The sequence below is a fragment of the Cervus elaphus genome, chromosome 13 (genome assembly GCF_910594005.1).
Source record: "Cervus elaphus chromosome 13, mCerEla1.1, whole genome shotgun sequence".
NCBI classification, from domain to species: Eukaryota; Metazoa; Chordata; class Mammalia; order Artiodactyla; family Cervidae; genus Cervus; species Cervus elaphus.
In genome coordinates this window covers 7,048,682-7,073,138 of record NC_057827.1, presented here as the reverse complement: position 1 = coordinate 7,073,138, position 24,457 = coordinate 7,048,682, and the positions used below count along the sequence as shown (strand labels likewise).

The following is a 24,457-nucleotide window of genomic DNA, read 5'->3' as shown; positions in this document are numbered from 1 at the left end:
GAGATCTCTAGTCTTTCCCATTCTATCGTTTTCTTCTATTTCTTTGCATTGATTGCTGAGGAAGGCTTTCTTATCTCTCCTTGCTATTCTTTGAAACTCTGCATTCAAATGGGAATATCTTTCCTTTTCTCCTTTGCTTTTCACTTCTCTTCTTTTCACAGCTATTTGTAAGGCCTGCTCAGACAACCATTTTGCCTTTTTGCATGCATTTTCCATGGGGATGGTCTTGATCCGTATCTCCTGTACAATGTCACGAACCTCTTTCCATAGTTCATCAGGCACTCTCTCAGGTCTAGTCCCTTAAACCTATTTCTCACTTCCACTGTATAGTCATAAGGGATTTGATTTAGGTCATGCCTGAATGGTCCAGTGGTCTTCCCTACTTTCTTCAATTTAAGTCTGAATTTGGCAATAAGGAGTTCATGATCTGAGCCACAGTCAGCTCCTGGTCTTGTTTTTGCTGACTGTATAGAGCTTCTCCATCTTTGACTGCAAAGAATATAATCAATCTGATTTCGATGTCGCCCATCTGGTGATGTCCACGTGTAGAGTCTTCTCTTGTATTATTGGAAGAGGGTGTTTGCTATGACCAGTGTGTTCTCTTGGCAAAACTCTTATTAGCCTTTGCCCTGCTTCATTCCATACTCCAAAGCCAAATTTGCCTGTTACTCCAGGTGTTTCTTGACTTCCTACTTTTGCATTCCAGTCCCCTATAATGAAAAGGACATATTTTGGGGGTGTTAGTTCTAAAAGGTCTTGTAGTTCTTCATAGAACCATTCAACTTCAGCTTCTTCAGCTTTACTGGTTGGGGCATAGGCTTGGATTACTGTGATATTGAATGGTTTGCCTTGGAAACGAACAGAGATCATTCTGTCATTTTTGAGATTGCATCCAAGTACTGCATTTTGGACTCTTTTGTTGACCATGATGGCCACTCCATTTCTTCTAAGGAATTCCTGCCCACAGTAGTAGATATAATGGTCATCTGAGTTAAATTCTCCCATTCCAGTCCATTTTAGTTTGCTGATTCCTAGAATGTCGACATTCACTCTTGCCATCTCCTGTTTGACTACTTCCAATTTACCTTGATTCATGGACCTAACATTCCAGGTTCCTATGCAATATTTCTCTTTACAGCATTGGACCTTGCTTCTATCACCAGTCACATCCACAGCTGGGTATTGTTTTTCTTTGGCTCCATCCCTTCATTCTTTCTGGAGTTATTTCTCCACTGATCTGCAGTAGCATATTGGGCACCTACCGACCTGGGGAGTTCCTCTTTCAGTATCCCATCATTCTGCCTTTTCATACTGTTCATGGGGTTCTCAAGGCAAGAATACTGAAGTGGTTTGCCATTCCTTTCTCCAGTGGACCACATTCTGTCAGACCTCTCCACCGTGACCTGTACGTCTTTGGTGGCCCCACACGGCATGGCTTATTTTCATTGAGTTGGACAAGACTGTGGTCCATGTGATTAGATTGGCTAGTTTTTTGTGATTGTGGTTTCAGTGTTTCTGCCCTCTGATGCCCTTTTGCAACACCTACCATCTCACTTGGGTTTCTCTTACCTTGGATGTGGGGTATCTCTTTACGGCTGCTCCATCAAAGTGCAGCCGCTGCTTCTTACCTTGGACATGGGGTTGCTCCTCTCGGCCGCGGCCCGTGACCTCGGGCGTGGGGTAGCTCCTCTAGGCCACTCCTGCACCGTCGCAGCCTGGCGCTCTCGGTCACTTCCCCTGACTTTGGGCGAGGGGTAGCTCCTCACAGCCACGCTTCTGCGTGGTCCGTTGCAGCTGGCGCACTTCTGGTGCTAAATTGTCTTAACTTTTGCTTGTCTGGAAAGTTTTCAGTTTCTCCATCAAATCTGAACAAGAGTCCTGCTGGGTAGAGTATTCTTGATTGTAGGTTCTTTCCTTTCATCACTTTAAATATATCGTGCCTTTCCCTTCTGGCTTGTCGAGTTTCTGTTCAGAAATCAGCTGGTATCTTGAAGGGAGTTCCCCTTGTACGTTATTTGTCATTTCTCCCCTATTGCATTTAATATTTTGTATTTGTCTTTAATTTTTGTCAGTTTGGTTACTGTGTGTCTTGGTGTGTTCATCATTGGGTTCATCCTGCCTGGGACTCTCTGTGCTTCCTGGACTTGGTTGACTGTTTCTTTTCCCATGTTAGGGATGTTTTCAGCTATTACCTCTTCAAGTATTTTCTCAGGTCCTTTTTCTCTTCTCCTACTGGGACCCCTGTACTGCAAATGTTGGCGCATTTAATGCTGTCCCAGAGGTCTCATAGACTGTCTACATTTTTTTTTTCATTCTTTTTTCTAAATTCTGTTCTGTGGCAGTGATTTCTACCTTTCTGTCCTCCAGGTCATTTTCCCATTCTTCTGCCTCAGTTATTCTGCTCTTGATTCCTTCTAGCATATTATTCATCCCTGTTTGTTTGTTCTTTAGTTCTTCTAGGTGTTTGGTAAACATTTCTTCCATCTGCTCCATCTTTGCCTCCATTGTTTTCCCTAGATCCTGCATCATCTTCACTATCATTACTCTGAATTCTTTTTCTGGAAGGTTGCCTATCTCCACTTTATTTAGTTGTTTTTCTGAGGTTTTATCTTGTCCCTTCATCTGGGATATAACTTTCTGCTTTTTCATGCTGATTAACTTTCTGTGATGTGGTTTTTATTTCAGTTACTGTGATTCTGTGCTTCTTGCTTCTTCTGTCTGCCCTCTGATGGAGGAGACTGAGGCTTGTATAAGCTTCCTGATGGGAGGGACTGGTGGTGGGAAAAACTGGGTCTTGCTCTGGTGGACAGGGCCTTGTTCTGTAAAGCTGTAATCAAATTATCTACCCATGGATGGGGTTTCACTCCCTCCCTGGTAGTTGTTTGGCCTGAGGTAACCCAGCCCTCGGCTTTACGAGCTCCATGGTAGGGTTAACAGAGAACTCCAAGTGGGTTCACGCCAAGGGAGCCCTTCCTGGCCTGATGCTGCTAGTGCCCCCAGCCCCGTGGGGAGCTGCTGCTGACTCACACCTCCACAGGAGACCCTCCAATTCTAGCAGGTAGTCTTGGTTCAGTCCCCTGTAGGGTCACAGCTCCTTTCCCCTGTGTCTTGGTGCATGCAAGATTTTGTTTGTGCTCTCTAAGACTGAAGTCTCTGTTTCCCCCAGTCTTGTGCAAGTCCTATAGTCAAATCCCGCTGGCCTCCAAGGTCAGATTCTGTGGGGATCCCCAGTCCCTTTGTCGGATCCCCAGGCTGGGAAACCTGATGTGGGGTTCAGAACCTTCACAGCAGTGAGAGAACTTCTATGATATTATTGTTCTCTAGTTTGTGGGTCACCCACCTGGCAGGTAGGGGATTTGATTTTATTGTGATTGCTCCCCTCCTACCATCTCACTGCAGCTTCTTCTTTGTCTTTGGATGTGGGGTATCTTTTTTTAGCAGGTTGGAACCTGCTGTCATGGTTGACAGCATCCTCCTGTCAATGGTTGTTCAACAGCTAGTTGCAATATGGGTGCTCTCACAGGAGGAGATGAATGGACATCCTTCTACTCTGCCATCTTGATCCAGAAGTCTGATAAGGTTCTTTTTAAAATAACATCTAACTTTAAGTTCTATATTGAACGTGTATACTATTGACAAGTAGTAAAACAGACACTTGCTAAATCTAGTGGTGCAGATGTTTTCTGGGCACCTCTTACTGGAGGTTGTTGGAGTAAATCATAATGAAAGGTTGCTCCTGTGACATTCCTGCCTAATTAATTGGAACAAAATTCTGGCCAGCATTCCAGTTGCAGCCAGCTACAGTGAGACAGAATGGGGAGGGCCACTGACTCCGAAACACACTCATTCTTTTATCACGCAGAAACTAAAGTGTCTTCTGACTTCTCACTAATAATTATTAACCCCAGAACACATTGGAGTTAAGAAGGTGTATGTCACTTTGCCAGGGATTCCACAGTGGTAAGGCTCAGGGTTAGCACTTCTGCAGTCTGGTAATAAACAGCCAGGTCTGTTCTGCACCTGGATCTACAGAAAACAGGAAAGGGTGAATGTTTGGAAATCTCTTACTAGCTGATAGCTAATTTATTACCTTCTTCAAAATTATGGTTAAAAAAAAACAACATAACATTAGTTTACCATCTTAACCAGTTTTGAGTGTACGGTTCAGTAGTGTTGAGTATATTCACATTGGTGTGCAGCAGATCTCCAGGAATTTTCATCTTGCAAAACTGAAGCTCCGTATAGCTCCTTCCTCCCCTCCTCCCCTCCTCCCCCAGCCCCTAGCAACCAGCTTTCTACTTGCTGTCTCTCTGAGCATGGTTGCTTTGTGTTGTTGTTGTGTTGTGTTAGTTGCTCACTTGTGTACGACTCTTTGCAACCCCATGGATGCTAGCCCACCAGGCTCCTCCATTTGTGGGATTCTCCAGGCAAGAATACTGGAGTGGGCTGCCATTCAGACCTGAAAATGCAGCTCTTTTCTCTCCCGGATGGGAAGAGTTCCCAACTAGACCCTGATGGTGCTGAGCTCTCAGCTGTGGAAACCTCAGCAGTGACCGTCACTGCAGGTGGATTGCAGCAGGCTGGGCGTCTGAGGGAACCAGGGCATTCCACTGTGCTCTGTTGTTCTCACTCTTTTTTTTTTTTTTTTTTTCTGCTCCTATTTCCAATTTAGATGACGCCAGAGGAAGGCATCAAATGAAGATCCGCAGCGAGACCCAGAATTACCTCAACTTGTATGCGGTGGAGGGCCTGCGAACCCTGTGCATTGCCAAAAGGGTGAGTAGGCAGCTCCACGGAGGGGCAGAGCCAGCAGCGGGTGCGGCCCACGCGCTCACCAGCAGGTCTCACCCAGGTTCTGAGTAAGGAAGAGTATGCCTGTTGGCTGCAGAGCCACTTGGAAGCAGAATCCGCCCTGGACAACCGGGAGGAGCTCCTCTTTCAGTCTGCCATTCGCCTGGAGACGAATCTGCATTTGTTGGGTAATTATGTCCTCGAGCCGGCTGGTGTCCTGTAGGGCGGGGTGGAGTTTGCAGCATCCTGGGCAGAGAGGTACCCTGGCTCTAGTCCGCAGCAGCTCTGCACACACTCGTTTTCATTAAGTACCCCGCTGGTCTGACACTGGGCTTCCCTTGTGGCCCAGCAATAAAGAATCCACCTCCAACGCAGGAGATGCAGGTTGGATCATGGGTCTGGAAGATCCCCTGGAGAAGGAAGTAACAACCCACTCCAGTTCTTGCCTGGGAAATCCCATGGACAGAGGAGCCTGGCGGGCTACAGTCCAGAGGGTTGCAAGAGTCAGACACGACTTAGTGACTAAACAACACAACATCTGTTCTGACACTAGCACACCCCGGGCGGGGCTGTGCTCCATTGAACTTTCTCCTCTCTAGTCAGTCTTTGGGTCATTCCCTGTGCCACCCTGCTGGGAACCGTGTCAGACTTTCCTCCCCTAAAACCCTGCTTTCCCACCAAAAATAGAGATCAGAAGCAAGGTTTCTCAACAACTGATGCTTAAAATGGTCCCTCCATCCCAGGAACAATCAGAAACTGTTGAACTCAGACAGGGCTGCCTTTAATGCATAAAAGTCAACTCTCTCATATCTTTTAATATAAAGGCACTAATCCCATTCACAAGGGCTCACTCTCATAACCTAATTGCCTCCCAAAGGCCCCACCTGCTAATGCCATTACCCTGGGGATTGGGGCATCAACCTATGGACTTTTAGGAGGGACACAAACATTTTAGTCCACAGCAGCATCCCAGCACAGGGAACAGCATGTATAAAAGAGAAAGGCAAGGCTAACAAGGAGGCCTCGGGCAATGCTGCACTTCTTAAAAGAAAGATGGAGAGCATCTCACCAAGCTGGAAACAGGAAAAAACAGGCTGGTCTAGAGGACACTTTTCTGCATTAAGTGGTATATTTTATCTAACATACTAAGACTTGCATGGGAAAAATCTGCTCCTTAATTTTTATGTTTGTGGAAAAAGAAGCATATTCAGGATAATATTGCTTTCAAGAAATAATGGGCCTCTGATCTGTTTCAACAGCTAATGGTAAACACTGTTGAGAGCCATCACTGTGGTCTCATTTACCAGAAGCTTTCTGCAGGATGGATAAGCTTGAAAACTTTTCATCCCTCGGGGTATGGTCATTCTCACCATCTCCCCACAAGCGTTATTTCCAAGCTATCTATAAAGTTAAAAGTTCACTGCATGTTAGGAAGCCTTGGAGGTGTTCAGTTTAATGCCCAGAGGATTAATGTTTAGTGCTTCCAGCTGTCCCTTTTGTATGGAGTCGAGAGCTGGTGAAGGTACCCCCATATCCCGAATGAGGAATCACCCCAGTGCTTCCAAAGAAGATGGACCTCAGCAGGGTCCAGTCTGCAGGGCGGGGCCAGCAACTCTGCTGAGCTGGAGTGTAGTATTCATGCTGGTCAGGGCAGGGGCCCAGAAGCAGGGCCTCACCTACACTGGTACCTTTGAGCAGGTGCCACGGGGATTGAAGACCGCCTGCAGGATGGAGTCCCCGAAACCATTGCTAAACTGCGTCAAGCAGGTCTGCAGATTTGGGTTCTCACCGGCGACAAACAGGAAACGGCCATTAACATTGCTCATGCCTGCAAACTTCTGGACCATGATGAGGAAGTCATCACCCTGAATGCCGAATCCCAGGTGGGTGGATGTTAGGGAGCCTGCTTTGCCTGGGCAACTCCACACCCTGCCAGCCCCAGAGAGGAGCAGGAAGGAAGGCCTTCCATTTCTGGCACTTGCTGTGAGGTGGGCCTTTGTTCTTTGCCTCTGTTTGTACCTGTGTTGTTTCTTATTGTCTTGGAGAATGTGGGATTTGCTGGGACTTCTCAGGAACATGTCTGAGCTTTATAATTCAGAGCTCAACCAGCTTTTCCTGAGCTGTATCCAGCCAGCAGTATCAGAGAGTATCTCATGGGCTCTCATGGAGCCAGGGTAGCTGTCCATTCGTCATTAGCATTCCCAAGACAGCACGTGTTATCTCACTAATGCCCCAGCAGCACTTGGGTTTTCATTCCTCACCTTTGTTGACCGAAATTCCCCCATGTATAGGGTGGGTCTCTTCCCACAGGCCTAGTGACTCTTCCAGCCTTTATGGATCTGCCTGTAGGTGTCACACCTAAGATGTGCCTTATCACAGAGTTTTCACCTCTGTTTTCTCCTAAAAGGTTTATAGTGTAGCATCTCAGCTTTAGACACAATCTGTTTTGTGTAGAATTTTGTGTAATGTATGAGGCTTACATCAAACTGTGTTTTTCTGCATGTAGCTGGCTAGTTATTCAGGAACTGTTTGTGGACAGTTTGTCTTTTCTCCACTAAATTGACTTTACACTTTGGTTGAAAATCAATTGCTCCTATTTGTTGTGTGTCTATTTTTAGATTTCTATTATGTTCCGTAGGTGTATCTATCCCTTCTTCAATACCATGCTGTCTTGTGAGTTTTTAAATAAGTCTTAAAATAGGCAGTATTTTGTTTAATCTTTAATCCAATTTTCTGTTGATGGGCGGGGCTGTGCCCCCTCCCTGTTGTTTGACCTGAGGCCAAACTATGGTGGAGGTAATGAAGATAATGGCGACCTCCTTCAGAAGGTCCCATGTAGGCATTGCTGCTCTCAGTGCCCCCATCAACAGAACTGGATTAAAGATTTACTGAGCACGGCCCTGCCCATCACAACAAGACCCAGTTTCCCCCTCAGTCAGTCTCTGCAATCAGAAACCTTCCATAAGCCTCTTATCCATCTCCATCAGAGGGCAGATGGAATGAAAGCCAAAACCACAGAAAACTAACTAATCTGATTAACCAATCTATTAAAAATAATCACAATGAGGTACCATTACACGCCAGTCAGGATGGCTGCTATCCAAAAGTCTACAAGCAATAAATGCTGGAGAGGGTGTGGAGAAAAGGGAACCCTCTTACACTGTTGGTGGGAATGCAAACTAGTACAGCTGCTATGGAGAACAGTGTGGAGATTTCTTTAAAAACTGGAAATAGAACTGCCATATGACCCAGCAATCCCACTCCTGGGCATACACACTGAGGAAACCAGATCTGAAAGAGACACGTGCACCCCAATGTTCATCGCAGCACTGTTTATAATAGCCAGGACATGGAAGCAACCTAGATGCCCATCAGCAGACTAATGGATAAGGAAGCTGTGGTACATATACACCATGGAATATTACTCAGGCATTAAAAAGAATTCATTTGAATCAGTTCTAATGAGATGGATGAAACTAGAGCCCATTATACAGAGTGAAGTAACCCAGAAAGATAAAGAACATTACAGTATACTAACACATATATATGGAATTTAGAAAGATGGTAATGATAACCCTATATGCAAAACAGAAAAAGAGACACAGATGTACAGAACAGACTTTTGGAGTCTGTGGGAGAAGGTGAGGGTGGGATGTTTTGAGAGAACAGCATCGAAACATGTATATTATCTATAGTGAAACAGATCACCAGCCCAGATTGGATGCATGAGACAAGTGCTCGGGCCTGGTGCACTGGGAAGACCCAGAGGGATCGGGTGGAGAGGGAGGTGGGAGGGGGGATTGGGATGGGGAATACATGTAAATCCATGGCTAATTCATGTCAATGTATGACAAAAACCACTACAATATTGTAAAGTAATTAGCCTCCAACTAATAAAAATAAATGAAAAAAAAAACACAAAAAAAAACAAGCCTTGTCTAACTCAATGAAACTATGAGAACACTGTGTAGGGCCACCCAAGATGGACAGGTCATGGTGGAGCATTCTGACAAAATGTGGTCCATTGGAGAAGGAAATGGCAAACCACTTTAGTATTCTTGCCTTGAGAATGCCATGAACAGTCTGAAAAGGCAAAAAGATAGGACACTGAAGGATGAACTCCCCAAGTCTGTAGGTGCCCAATATACTCCTGGAGATCAGTGGAGAAGTAACTCCAGAAAGGATGAAGAGACAGAGCCAAAGCAAAAACAACACCCAATTGTGGATGACTCATGATGGAAGTAAAGTCCAGTGCTATAAAGAGCACTACTGCACAGGAACCTGGAATGTTAGGTCCATGAAATTGGAAGTGGTCAAACATGAGATGGCAAGCGTGAACACTGACATTTTAGGAGTTAGTGAACTAAAATGGACTGTAATGGGTGAATTTAACTCAGATGACCATTATATCTACTACTGTGGGCAAGAATCCCTTAGAAGAAATCCGTTAGAAGCCATCATAGTCAACAAAAGAGTCTAAAATGCAGTACTTGGATACAGTCTCAAAAACGACAGAATGATCTCCGTTCGTTTCCAAGGCAAACCATTCAATATCACAGTAATCCAAATCTATGCCCTGACCAAGAGTGCTAAAGAAGCTGAAGTTGAATGGTCCTGTGAAGACTTACAAGACCTTCTAGAACTAACACCCAAAAAAGATGTCCTTTTCATTATAGGGGACTGGAATGCAAAAGTAGGAAGTCAAGAACTACCTGGAGTAACAAGCACATTTGGCCTTGGAGTACAGAATGAAACAGGTCAAAAGCTAACAGAGTTTTGCCAAGAGAATGCACTGGTCATAGCAAATACCCTCTACCAACAACACAAGAGAAGACTCTACACATGGACATCACCAGATGGTCAAAATTGCAAATTCTTTGCAGCTAAAGATGGAGAAGCTCTATACAGTCAGGAAAAATAAGACCAGGAGCTGACTGTGACTCAGTTCATGAGCTCCTTATTGCCAAAATCAGACTTAAATTGAAGAAAGTAGGGAAAAGCACTAGACCATTCAGGAATGACCTAAATTGAATCCCTTACAATTATACAGTGGAAGTGAGAAACAGTTTCAAGGGATTAGCTCTGATAGAGAGCCTGAAGAACTATGGAAAGAGGTTCGTGATATTGTACAGGAGACAGGGATCAAGACCATCCCCATGGAAAAGAAATGCAAAAAGGCAAAATGGTTGTCTGAGGAGGCCTTACAAATAGCTGAGAAAAGAAGAGAAGCTAAAGACAAGGGAGAAAAGGAAAGATATGCCCATCTGAAGGCAGAGTTCCAAAGAATAGCAAGGAGAGATAAGGAAGCCTTCTTCAGTGATCAATGCAAAGAAATAGAGGAAAACAACAGAATGGGAAAGACTAGAGATCTCTTCAAGAAAATCAGAGATACCAAGGGAACATTTTATGCAAAGATGGGCTCAATAAAGGACAGAAATGGTACAGATCTAACAGAAGCAGAAGATATTAAAAAGAGGTGGCAAGAATACACAGAAGAACTGTACAAAAAAGATATTCATGACCCAGATAATCACGATGGTGTGATCACTCACCTCGAGCCAGACATCCTAGAATGCAAAGATGGGCCTTAGGAAACATCATTACAAACAAAGCTAGTGGAGGTAATGGAATTGCAGTTGAGCTATTTCAAATCCTAAAAGATTTTGCTGTGAAAGTGCTGCACTCAATATGCCAGCAAATCTGGAAAACTCAGCAGTGGCCACAAAACTGGAAAAGGTCTGTTTTCATTCCAATCTCAAAGAAAGGCAATGCCAAAGAATGCTCAAACTACCACACAATTGCACTCATCTCACATGATAGCAAAGTAATGCTCAAAATTCTCCAAGCCAGGCTTCAGCAGTATGTGAACCAAGGACTTCCATATGTTCAAGTTGGATTTAGAAAAGACAGAGGAACCAGAGATCAAATTGCTAACATCCGTTGGATCATTGAAAAAGCAAGAGAATTCCAGAAAGATGTCTACTTCTGCTTTATTGACTGCGCCAAAGCATTTGACTGTGTAGATCACAGCAAACTGTAGAAAATTCTGAAAGAGATGGGAATACCAGACCACCTGACCTGCCTCCTGAGAAATCTGTGTGCAGGTCAAGAGAAACATTTAGAACTAGAACTGGTCCCAAATCGGAAAAGGAGTACATCAAGGCTGTATATTGTTACCCTGCTTATTTAACTTACATGCAGAGTACATCATGAGAATTGCTGGGCTGGATTAAGCACAGGCTGGAATCAAGATTTCTGGGGAAAATATCAATAACCTCAGATATGCAGATGACACAACGCTTATGGCAGAGAGAAGTGAAAGAGGAGAGTGAAAATGTTGGCTTAAAACGCAACATTCAGAAAACTAAGATCATGCCATCCAGTTCCATCACATCATGGTAAATAGATAGGGAAACAATGGAAACAGTGACAGACTTTATTTTGGGGGCTCCAAAATCACTGTAGATGGTGATTGCAACCATGAAATTAAAAGACATTTGTTTCTGGGAAGAAAAGCTATGACAAACCTAGACAGCATATTAAAAAGCAGAGTCATTACTTTGCCAAGAAAGATCTGTCTAGTCAAAGCTATGGTTTTTCCAGTAGTCATGAATAGATGTGAGTGTTGGACTATAAAGAAAGCTGAGCACCGAAGACTTGCTTTTGAACTGAGGTGTTGGAGAAGATTCTTGAGAGTCCCTTGGATTGCAAGGAGATCCAACCAGTCCATCCTAAAGGAGATCAGTCCTGGATGTTCATTGGAAGGACTGATGCTGAAGCTAAAACTCCCAATACTTTGGCCACCTGATGCAAAGAACTGACTCACTGGAAAAGACCCTGATGCTGGGAAAGATTGAGGGCAAGAGAAGAAGGGGATGACAGAGGATGAGATGGCAGGATGGCATCACCGAATCTATGGACATGAGTTTGAGTAAGTTCCGGGAGTTGGTGATGGACAGGGAAAGCTGGTGTGCTGTAGTCCACAGGTTCACAAAGAGTTGGACACGCCTGAGCAATTGAACTGAACTGATTTTGTTTAATTTCCAAGTGTTTGGTGTTTTCCTATTGGCTTTCTGTTATTGATTTCTACTTTACACCTATTCTGTTGATTTCTGTCCATTCTTGTCATCGAGTATGCTTTTTATTTTTCAGTTTTTTTTAATTTATTTTTTTATTGACAGATAATTGCTTTACAGAATTTTGCTGTTTTCTGTCAAACCTCAACATGAGTCAGCCATAGGTTTACATATATCCACTCCCTTTTGAGCCTCCCTCCCATCTCCCTCCCCATCCCACCCCTCTAGGTTGATACAGAGCCCCTGTTTGAGTTTCCTGAGACATGCAATAAATTCCTGTTGGCTATCTATTTTACATATGGTAATGTAAGTTTCCATGCTACTCTTTCCACACATCTTACCCTCTCCTCCCCTCTCCCCATGTCCGTAAGTCTATTCTCTATGTCTGTTTCTCCATTGTTGCCCTGTAAATAAATTTTTCTGAACCACTTTTCTGGATTCCATATATGTGCATTAGAATATGATATTTATCTTTCTCTTTCTGACTCACTTCACTCTGTATAATAAGTTCTAGATTCAGCACCTCATCAGAACTGACTCAAATGTGTTCCTTTTTATGGCTGAGTAATATTCCTTTGTGTAGATGGTGCTTTTTATAATTTTTATTCTTTTATATTCATTTTGTATGACCCAGGGTGTGGTCTTTCTTGGTGAATGTTCATATGCACATGTAAAGAATGTATGTTCTGTAATGTTGGCTGGTGGATCAGTTAGCTCCTATTGAGACATGGTAGTTTACTTCTTCTGTAATAAGAATTGGAAAACTGCCTGATGCCTCAAATCCAGCCTACTACCTGTTTCTGTGGTGGTGTATTTGAACACAGCCTTCTCTGTGTTTTTATAGGCTGTGTTCATGCTATAATGGCAGTGTTGAGACTGCAGAGACTGAATGACCTGAAAAGCCTGAAATAATTTATTCTGGCCCCAAATAGTCATTCCATATATTTTGATTTCTGTTTGCATGGCATGCTTTGTTTGATCCTTCAGTTATTAATCTACCTGTAGCATTACATTTGAAATGAAGCATTGTAATGTAATGTAATGTGGCATTACATTTGGACAATAGGTCATGTTTTCATATATTCAGACAATTCCTTTTAACTGGTATGCTTAGATCATTTACATTTATTCTAATTATCAATATGTTTGGATTCAAGTCTTCTATTTTATCTTTTGTTTTCTTATTATTCTGTTTTTTATGTGTCCATTCCTTTTTCTACCTTCTTTTGAGCTATTTGAACATTTTTTTAGTATTCCATTTTAATTTATCTTATGTTTTAACATCACTTAACTTTTTTAGTGTATTTACTAGACTTATACTATGCATATGTAAGTTGTCAATCTACTTCATTCCAATCAGTGGAATGAAGAAATCTTATCACTCCATGTTTCCCTCAACTCTTCCCCCTAATGTTGTAGGTATCTTATATATTACAGTTGCATATATTGAAATCCTCATCAGATGATATATACTTTTCCCTTTCAATCTCAAAGCATATTTTAAAGACAGTCCATTATATTTACTTAAATTAGATTATATTTACACAAATATATTTACAATTTTTGCTGCTCTTCTTACATTTCCATTGTTTCAAGTTCCCTTGTGGCACAATTCCCCTTTCCTAGGGGGAACATCCTTCTATTTTTAAAAATTTTGTACTGGGGTACAGCTGATTAATAAACAATGTTGTGACAGTTTCGGGTGAACAGCAAAGGGACTCAGCCGAACATGTACACACATCCATTCTCCCCAAATGCCCCTCCCATCCAAGCTGTCACATAACACTGCGCAGAGTTCCATGTGCTATACAATAGGTCCTTGTTGGTTGTCCATTTTAAATACAGCAGTGTGTACAAGCCCATCCCAAACTGCCTTACTTTATCTGTTTTTTAGAGTCGGTCCACTGATGGCAAATGCTCCTGCTTTTCTTCATCAGAGAATGTCTTATTTCACCACGGTACCTAGTGAGAAATCAGCAGTCATTTGAATCATAGCTAATGAATCATTATCTGGCTGCTTTCCAGTGTTTTTCTTTAGTTTTAGGCAGCTTCATTATGATGATGCCCATGTTTGGCCATGGATTTCTTTTGATTTTTACTCTGGTATTTGCTAAGCTTCTTGAATCTTTGGGGCTATGTCTCTCACGAGATTTGCTAAGTTTTCAGCCATTATTTCATCAAACACTTTTTCTGCAGTGCACTTTCTCTTCTTTTCGAAGACTGATGACATGTCTTTTGATATTTTCTCAAGAGTCCCACAGGCACTCTTCAGTTTTTAATTTTTTTTCTCTTGTTCAAACTGGATAATTTCACTTGATCTGTCTTTGTGGTCACTGGCTTTTGCTTCTGTTATTTATTTCTATTCTGCCACTAAGCTCACTCAGTGGGTTTTTTAATAAACTTTTTATATAGAATGGTTTTAAATTTACCAAAAGAATTGTGAAGATAATACTGTTTCACCTACACCTAATTTTGCCTATTATTAACATCTTTGCAATTAATAAATGGATATTGGTATCCAGTTGCTACTAAAGTCTGTGCTATATTCAGATTGTCTTAATCTTCATCTTTTGTCCTTTTTATCTTCCAGAAATGTCATTCAGGACCCACATTACATTTAGTTGTCATGTCTCCTCAGGTTCTTACTGGCTACAACAGTTTCTCAGGCTTTCTTTTGGATGACCTTGACAGTTTTGAGAATAGATACAGTTAGATGTTTTATAGACTGTCTTATATGGGGAATTGTCTGATGTCTCTCTCTTGATTAAAGTTACGAGCTTTGGGGAAGAAGACCACAGACAAAAGGTCGTTTTCATCATTTCATCACATCATGTCAAGAGCACATTATATCAATATGGCGTATTACCGTGGATGTTAATTTTGTCTGGTTTTTCCACCATAAGCTAATTCTTTTCACCCATTTCACACTGTCCTCTTTGGAAGAAAGTCATTGTGCATAGCTCACACTTACAGAATATAAGGTTATAATACCCCTCCTTGAGCACAGAGAAATTACATAAATTATTTATGTAATCCAGTGATGGATACATAAGTGGAATCCAGTGAGCTTTACATTTTGATTAATGTGTTTTGGGGGTTCTGAAATTTTTATTTAATTCTTCTTTATATCTTATGTTTTTTTGCTGAGACTTTCTTTCTAGTCATTTCTAGAATTATTTCTTACTTCTTGGAATACTTTTTTTTTTTTTGGAATACTTTTTAATGACTGTTTCACAGTCTTTTTCAGATAATTCCAGAATATGTGTCATCTTGGCATTGACTTCGGTAGATTTCCTTTTTCCACAGCACTGAGGATTTCCTAGCTGTTTATCTGCTGATAAATTTGGAGTTGCATTGTGGGTATTTTAAATGGCACTCTGAAAGTGAAAGTAAAAGTCGCTCAGTAGGGTGTCGACTCTCTAAGACCCCATGGACTATACAGTCCGTGGAATTCTCCAGGCCAGATTACTGGAGGGGGTAGCCTTTCCCTTCTCCAGGGGATCTTCCCAACCCAGGAATTAAACTGGGGTCTCCTGCATTGCAGGCAGATTCTTTACCAGCTGAGCCACAGGGGAAGCCCAAGAATACTGGAGTGGGTAGCCTATCCCTTCTCTAGGGGATCTTCCTAACCCAGGAATCGAATAGGGATCTCCGGCATTGCAGGCGGATTCTTTACCAACTGAGCTATCAGGGAAGCCCCAAATGGCACTCTGGTCACTTTAAATTCTATGGAGAATGTGTATTTTTTTTTTAAGGCAGGTAATCAGTCCTCTTGGGCACAGGCTGCAGGCTCCAAACAGCCTCGGGGCATTGGGTTCAGTGTCACTTTTGTTTAGTCTTTGCCAAGCTGTTAGAATCTGTCTCATATTTTTGCCCAGCTCCCCACTCCTAACAATGTTCCACTACTTTCTGATTCTCTGGGACTCCCTCTGGCTGAAAGGCGAGTGTGTGAGTTGCCTCGGTCTGCTTTGTGTCTCAGCACTGACTTCCGGGGCCAGGTGGCGCCTTGCCTTCGGGCCGCAGGTGGTCTGAGAGGAGGGACGCCTCCCTCGGAGTCCCCGGCGACAGGCGGCCCTGCCACCATGGTTGTTCCTGCTGCTGCCCTGGAGCAGAGTCTCCTGGCGCTGGGTTCAAGGGAATCGAGGAAAATAAAAACAGGGTTTCCTCCATCTGCCCTGAGCACGGAAAGTTCTCTTTTCTGGTTTCCAAGCCAGAAGTACAGGCCTTCTCGCACTGGAGCTTTTTCGTCCCGCTTCCAGCTCTGTCCAGACGTCCGTGTGTTTAGAGCACCGCTCTCCTTCCCCAGCCTGACCGCTGCCGTTTACTCTGAGCGCTCAGCGTCACTCGGGGACACTGTCCGGGTGCCACCGCGGGCTTCCCAGGTGGGGGCAGGGTCCGCTCGTTCGGCCTGCCTTGCCGGCGCTTTGTGCTAGCACCGGAGCATCCATGGCGGTCCTGCAGTGGGGTCCCGCCTTCTCCGTAAAGCCTTTCCGGGTACCGCCGCCCCCAGCCCCACTCTAGAGCAAGGCTCCCCCCGCCCCGTATCCGGCGCATTCTGCGCAGTGACTTGCTGTGGTCCTGGGGTTGTGTGTGTGTCCCGCTTCCTGGCCCATCACCCAAAGTCAACGGCTGCATCTTTTCAGGCTTCTGTTCACCGTCTCACCCACTTTCCTCGATATAAAACGTGCTCAGTACTTCTTATTGGAAACACCTAATTCCCACAGTGCCGTGTGGGAAGCTGCTCACTAGCCTGGAGCTCTCTGTCTGTCCGTGGAGGAGCAGGAACCAGTGGAGTTCCTGGAGTGTATTCATTCTTAGAAACACTTGTCCCTCCCATCCCTCTGTGCCCTGACCCTGCAGTCTCCCCAGGAAGTTTCCCTATTCTTTCTGGGACTCAGATACAGAATTGGAAGGGCACTGCCAATTCAAAGCCTCAGAAATTAGGCTTTTTTTTTTTTCATGGTCAACGCGAGATCTTAAAGAGACTCTGATTACACTTCTTTTGAAGCTAATCACAGCAGAAGCTCTTCTTGGTAGCTCACTAGGAAACAAGAAGTTCTGAGTAAGGGCCTCTGAGGACCGTGGGGAAGTGCCTGAAAAGCTCCCACGGCCTGACCAGCACAGTCTGGCCAGGCCTCCCAAAGTGAAGATGCTCTGTGCTAAGCTCTACGTGGCATAATGGAATCAAGTAGAATCTTATAGGAACCCTAAACCAACCCAGACTCTTTCATGCTGAAAGGCGTCCACTTCCCCCGACTTCCCAGGTGCAGGAGGGTGCCCTTCCAGGCCAGGACTGCAGCCTAGGTCCCGGGAGAGTCTCAGATGTGTCGCTGGGATGATGTGGATGAGTGACCCGTGTGTCCCTCTTCTGTCTCCACTTCAGGAGGCGTGCGAGGCCCTGCTGGACCAGTGCCTGCGCTACGTGCAGTCCTGCAGCCCCCAGAGGACCGCTGGCAGCCTCAGCGTGGGCTTCGCCCCGCTCTGTCCACCCTCCGAAGCCACCGCCTCTGGCCCCAGCCTCGTGATCGATGGGAGAAGTCTGGCCTACGCCCTCCAGAAGAACCTGGAGGACAAATTCCTCTTCCTCGCTAAGCAGTGCCGATCTGTCCTTTGCTGTCGCTCAACCCCCCTGCAGAAGAGCATGGTGGTGAAACTGGTCAGGAGCAAGCTCAAGGCCATGACCCTGGCCATAGGCAAGTATCCAGGCCGGATGGCCTCCTCCTGTGCAGCTGCCTTCTCTTGAAGCATCTTGGATTTCCTGCCCCTTCCATACTACACTCTAGGGTGGGAAAACACTTTCTTGTTCTTATTTCTATTTATAAAATCACACTCAGTGCAATAAAATTGGCAGTCTGTTCCAAATATAAAGCTTGGATTTGAAAGCCACAAAATACACTAGCAACAGATACAGCTACATATTATAAAGTCGGTAATTCATTGTCGAATTAAAAAGTTAGAGCTTCTTACTGTCTCCCGGGAGACAGGAGAGTCCTGTCGTGAGGCCCTCAGCAGAGCCCTGCCCACTAAGCCTGACCCCAGGCCAACTTAGGGAGAAGGCCCTTTGTAGGTGCTTCTGATGGCCATGAGCCGCCTGGGGTCCAACTTCATCACACTTCGGGACCCAGAGATTCCATGGTGATCAGAATCCGCATCACTTCTTGTCTGCTGAACTTTGTTTCAAGTGTTAGTCACTCAGTTGTGTCCGACTCTTTGTGACCCCATGGACTGTAGCCCGCCAGGCTCCTCTGTTCATAGGATTCTCCAGGCAAGAATGCTGGAGTGGATCGCCATTTCCTTCTCCAGGGGATCTTCCCCACCCAGGAATCGAATCCGGGTCTCCTGCATTGCCAGGCTGATTACCATCTGAGCCACCTGGGAGATGATTTTGTTTCAAGACCAGCATCTAATTTTAAAACATTTCTCCTAACTCTGAATAGTTGCTGAATCTTGCATCATTTCCTTAAGGACTGTGTGTCTGATGGTGGTTTTTCCTTGCAGACTGGGGCTGGCGAGCCTTCTGGGCTCCTCTCCAGTCTGCACCAGCACCCACCTGTCTCCCCACCCACTCTGATTCAACTCCAGTGTCCAGGGAGGTTCAGGGACGTGGGAGCCCCACCTGCTGGGGAGAGCTGGGAGAGACTGCAGGTAGCCTAGGAAAAGGGGTGGTCCCCAGGATTCCCCGATATCAAATAGTTTGGTCTTCCTGCATATAGAATGCACACCTAAGTGAGAGCTGGCTCTGAAATAAAGCTTCCTCACCAATCAGTAATAATTACTCTATTTTCTATAGGAGGTCTGTGACAGCCCCCCTTTGGTGATATAGGAATTGCCACCCTGTCACCTCATCAGGACAGTTAGGGCTGGTGATGGCCTTAGCATGGTTGTCATGGAGATGGACCTGCACATCCCCAGGGCATGGTAACCGGTGAGGGGTGTGAGTGTGTGTGTGTTCACCCACAGCCTGGTTCCGGCTGAGATAAGACAGGCAGCTCTTCTAGGGTGGCCCCTCTTCAGGGAGGCTGTCTCAGGACCACCTTTGCCCTCATGTGCCCAGACAGGCCTTTAGGTCTCTCTGAGCAGGTGTTGGAGGCAGAAGCTGAGGAGTTTGAGTCCAGGTCTGCACCCTCACCGATAACTTTGCTCCTCTGTGCTCCAGCCTCAGCCGTAACATGGGGTCAGTGTCCTCCAGTGGGGCGGGTGTGAGACTCTGAACATGATACGGCACATTCTCACTGCCTGTTCGGGACCCAGCTCACTCAGCCACCGCATCACTGGTGTGTGGCGCTCACTTAGGAATCTGGGGAAAGAAAAAGGCTAGTTAGAAAGAAAAAACAAAACAGAATCTCAAAAGGGAAAGGAAAAATAAAAACCTATCAACTTTTAGCTCATTTCTTTCTATGAGTTAAGGCATGACTGTGACCTAGACCTGGGCATCCAGCAGTTAATAATCCAGAGAGCATCATTGCCCACACATCTCATTTTGAATGGGACATTCTGGGCAGAGCTACAGAGGTTATTGCTTCACAGAATTTCAGCTGGACAAATAACTGACTCATTCTCCAGGTTGGGCCCTGTGCAGTAAAGAACAGAGGGATCACAGAGGAAAGACATCCATCTGAGTCACTCTGACTTTATATACCTATACTCTACATGTTTGAAATGGGGGAGGTATTCTGTGATGTGGGCCCTTCTGCCACCCTGTTCCAAGAACAGTCACTCTCAGTGAATGATAATGAGTTTAACTCTCCGGTTGTCTTTCCCCAAAGACGCTGAGAGTGCTGACCCTGTGCTCGTACACACTTTCTGTCAGCAATTTGACTAAATACATAGGTGGTCTCCTTAATTACATGCTTGGAGAGACCAAAGGTGGGCACAGTAACTAACAAGCTAGCCAGACTTGAGTGTGCAAACAGAGTTCCACAGTTTGCTGGGCACAGTTTAACCTCCTTTGTTCAGTTTAGAGAACCACTCACAGGAGTGTGAATGGAAGTAGCTTTGACTGACATGTGACAAAGCCTAGAGTGGGTCAGGAAGTAACAGGGAAGGCGGTGATCCTATTCTGTTCTAGATCCCTGAAGGGCTCTACTGGTGTGTGAGCCAGTAGCTTGGAACGTGTCCTAAATGGAAAGGGGCGCTGGCCGCTGCTTTCTCAGATTCTTCCTGGTGTGGCTGCTGGGTCCAAGCCTCCCACCAGGTTTGTTCTGACTGCATAACCCGGCTCCCCTGGGGCAGGGGCTGCACTGCCTCTTCCTCACTCCTCCCTAGGACCCTTCACAGTTCCCAGCTCACACCGGAGTCCCATGAAGATCCACCAAGCCTGTTTAATCATGTACATCTCAGTTCATGATTCTCCCTGCCTGTGATGTTCTAGGAGACGGAGCCAATGATGTCAGCATGATCCAGGTGGCAGATGTGGGCGTGGGAATCTCAGGCCAGGAGGGCATGCAGGTAAGGACAGGGGGCTGTCCTGGGCAACCAAAGGGCTCCCACTGTGAGCCGCGCTGGCCTCGCTGTGAGCTGTCCTGCAGAGCTGAAGGCTTGGACCTTGATATAGCTGGCGCTCACCTCCTGCTAAACCGGCAGTAGACCAGGTGGCAGGCAGCTCTTCATGTTGGTGAAGCCGTGCAGTGAATGTGCCTGTCAGTCTGTTTCTCTGTAAAGGTGGCATGGAGTGAGGTGAGGTGAGTCATCGCCTTCCTCTGGCTGTCGGTGGGTCGTCTCTGCAAGGCATTTTTTACTGCTGCTGAACATCAGTGATACCATGGACTTTGCTATAGGACTGTTGTGTCTTGGTGTCACTATAAAGATGGAGTAAAGCCATCCTCTCTCATGTGAAAATTAATCTCTGTGTTTTTCATTTGCCACTATGTTGGCTCTGCACATGATCCAGAGGATGAATAAATGGGTTTATTATGAATGTGCTTCTTTCTCATGTAGTAGTTCTACATTTGATTAAGTTTGAATCACAGTATTTTTAACTTGGTGGAGACTTTTGGGAACAGTCTATCCAGTTGTCTTCTTTTAAAAATCAAGATGTTGTCCACTCTTTGGTTGCCAGTTGCTCATTGACGTGCTCACCCTGTAACGAGCTCTTGAGCCCTCATGTGTTCCATGCTAGTGCAAGGTCATTGTTTTTCTCACTTGACACTGAAATCACAGTTTTATGGAAAGTCCTGAGCCAGAAGCACAATTGTTCCATCTCAGCCTCATCCTCAGTACATAACTCTCCTCCTGCACCTCGTCTGACTTGGGTTATGTTACTGTACGTGTTTTCTTCCTCCATAAAACTGAAAATGGAACCCAGTTTGGACTCATCCTTGCCCCTCCTCCCAGTGACATCACATGCTGCTGCTGCTAAGTCTCTTCAGTCGTGTCCGACTCTGTGTGACCCCATAGATGGCAGCCCACCAGGCTCCTCCATCCCTGGGATTCTCCAGGCAAGAACACTGGAGTGGGTTGCCATTTCCTTCTCCAGTGCAAGAAAGTGAAAAGTGAAAGTGAAGTCGCTCAGTCATGTCCGACTCTTCGCAACCCCATGGACTGTAGCCTACAAGGCTCCTCCATCCATGGGATTTTCCAGGCAAGAGTACTGGAGTGGAGTGCCATTGCCTTCTCCGTGACATCACATGGGGGAGCTCAAAAATGTCTATTGAATGAATGAGAAAAATAGTTAATTCCATCTGATTTTTTAAGCATTGCCTCCTTTGCACTCATTTCCTAGAATGAATACCTAACCAGGGCAGTGCTTGTAAACCACGAGTGCAGAGAAATGCAGCCAGTGAATCCACTTTGTATCAGGGTCTCTAAGATTGAGCACGCCAGTGAGGAAGGGCATGAGCTGTGTCCACTGCAGGGCCTCAGGGCAGGAGCCAGAGGATTCAGTGAGCCATGAAGGAGGTGTGGGGATCAGCCAGACTGTAGGGCTCTTACTGAGACTCAGCTTTGAGTGGACATGACTTCTGCATGGAATGTCACTGGATGCTTCCATATTTACTTGAAGCTATACTTCTTTATTGAGGGCGCATTATGTAAAGTGACAGTAAGACTCGTTCTCCTACTGTTCTAAGGGTTCAGGTTCCCCAGGGGAATGTGGCCCTGCTTGCTTGTTAGTCCCGTAAGAAAGGGGACGTTGTGCGGAGCTCCCTGGAAGAGACACTGTGTGGGACGCTGTGGCCATAGGGACCCGAGGAGTCCAGGCTGAGTGTCTGAGGAAAAGTGATGGTAGTTGCAGCTCCCCAGCTCAGCCAGGGTGGAAAAGGTGTCCCAGGCAGGGGAACAGAAAGGACCAAGGAGATTATGTAGCTCTGAGACACCCAGTCTTTGAGGAGTCATCTGGTCAACCATGTTTGTTGAGCACCCCATGGGTCAAGCGCTGACTGGGAACCAGGGCTGCAGGTAATCACAACATCTACCATGCAGGGTCTCATGGAATATTCAGAAAGATCAGAAAGGGAAGGTAGAGAAGATTTTAACTTACACCAGTGGTCATAATTGAGTTGTCTTGAGTGCTGTGAAGGAACAGCATGAGTTTCCCTGCTGAGGATGTGGTGGGAAGCTCTGCCCAGCTGGGAATACTGGGGAGGCCACTGTGATTGGGGGAGCAAGCGGTGTGTTCAGGGTGTGGAGGCGGGAAGCTGGGCCGAAGGGTGGAAGAAAGGCCAGCGGGGCCTGGAAGGAGGGGCATGCCTGCAGTTCTCAAGTTTGGGGCTGCTTCTCAAACACCCCTGGGGCCTCTCCTTCACTCGGACTCAACGTCAACCCTTCATTGTTTAGGACATTGAAGACAGGGACCCTGTGTGATGGTATCTGTCTCCAAGTCTGTGTCGGGCAACTGGAGGGTCTTAATACATGATTTTTGAGAGGATGAATTATGGAATAAATGAAGGAAGAAAAGATGCACGAAGCCCTTAAGGCTCCCACATGTTGACAGGAAGAGGGGTAAAGATGTGGTTTACTTTCAGATCCTTACTTTTGGGTTCAGAAAGCAGACATTCTAAGGCTTCATTCTTTTCTGTCATGTGTCATGATGTTACTCTGTTTCACAAATGGGACAGTATCATCACTTGCTCTTTTCTAAGTGATATTTAAGGGAAGCCTGTAAAATTTGAAAAGGAGACTTAAATGTTTATGTGGAATAACCTTCAAAGATAAGCAAAAATGTATCTTTGACATTTTCGTGGATTTTTCCCCCAAATAATGAAATTCATTCCCAAATAATGATGTATTCCAAGTTATTTTGGACACAGACATTGTCATTAGGATGGCACCGTCTGGCCCAGTTAGTTAATTGTGTAGAATACGTTGCTCAGTGAGGTAAAGGAAAGCTTCCTCCCCCGGGCTCTTTCCTGTCTGCAGAGGAAGCCTGCCATCCATCTCACTGTCCTTTCAGGCCATGTTCAGTGCCCTGCAGTGGGCATCCTGAGACTGGGCTGGCTGGCGGGCAGGGCATCCATGGGCCTGGCCTTGCTCATCACACGTGGCTCTTGGGGAGAACGCCCCAGAGGACACCTCTCAGGACAGCTGTCTGTCTGTCCCTGACACATACCTAAGGGGCAGCTTTGGTTCATCTTTGGGTTGCGATCCTAATATGATTTAGATGAATAAAACATCAGAGAGTGGGAAAAAGCAGGGAAACTTCATACATCTCCATATTTTTTTTTAGTTTGCCTAAAAAAAAAAAAAAGCATGGGAAAGAAAAAGCAAAAACTTTACAAATACATCAATTACATATATTTGAAATCTTAAATATGTCCTCTAGAGCAGTATCCCTAAACTAGAGTGTGGTTGATACTGGATTTTTCTTAAATGCAAGCGTTCATCCTGGAGACAGTGGTAACAGCCAACTCAGGCTGGATTTCTGCATCCCTGTTGCGCCTTGTGTTTGGGGGGAGTTAAGGCGGACCTCAGGCACAGTGAAGTAGCACCAATAACTAGCACTCTCTCCCTCTCAAGGCAGTGATGGCCAGCGACTTCGCGGTGCCGAAGTTCCGATACCTCGAGAGACTCTTGATTGTTCACGGACATTGGTGCTATTCCCGGCTTGCCAACATGGTGCTGTACTTCTTCTACAAAAACACAGTATGTATTTGATGCCAGTGTCGAGGATTTTTGATGTGAAATCCGTGAGATTCACAGGACTGTTAACTGAACGTGGTCTGCGGGCCATCCCACAGCCTCCCGTTGGTTCCAGCCACACTTGGCTTCTGTGGCTTTTTCCCAGGCCTGGTCTGCCCTTGCACCCTCAGTCTCATAAGTCTTAACTCACTTGCTGCTCTGAGGATGGAAACAGGTAGATCCAAGGAGGAAGTCCACTTGCAGCTTTATAATAAGTAGAGTGACTGTGGGGCCCAGGGGTTTTCATGAAGTCCTCAGTCAGTGAGTGGTCAAGGCTCCTTTCTGCCCCCACCCAGCTGACTCCAGTTTCCAGGCCCTTTACCACTCTGTCCCTGTCTCTCTCAGAAATGGTCTCCTGAGGCGCCCACAGACAGGATGCTCTGATCAGTGCTCTCTCAAAGCACATGGGCTCATCTGATGAGTGGAAGTGTGGTTGGCAGTCCTGGGTCAGCATGAGGACTCGGCTGGGCTGTGAC

At 45.5% G+C, this 24,457-nt stretch overlaps 1 protein-coding gene across 2 annotated transcripts in view; it reads left to right on the top strand.

Moving 5' to 3' along the window:
• The window catches only part of ATP10A (ATPase phospholipid transporting 10A (putative)), a 183,789-nt gene that overhangs the window by 151,212 nt on the left and 8,120 nt on the right, over positions 1–24,457 (top strand). For both annotated transcript variants that reach the window (XM_043921315.1, XM_043921314.1), the window contains 6 exons: positions 4,673–4,776; positions 4,853–4,979; positions 6,490–6,674; positions 17,251–17,560; positions 20,239–20,315; positions 23,820–23,945. In XM_043921315.1, coding sequence (XP_043777250.1) covers positions 4,673–4,776; positions 4,853–4,979; positions 6,490–6,674; positions 17,251–17,560; positions 20,239–20,315; positions 23,820–23,945 — 929 coding nt within the window. The remainder of the gene's footprint in view (positions 1–4,672; positions 4,777–4,852; positions 4,980–6,489; positions 6,675–17,250; positions 17,561–20,238; positions 20,316–23,819; positions 23,946–24,457) is intronic.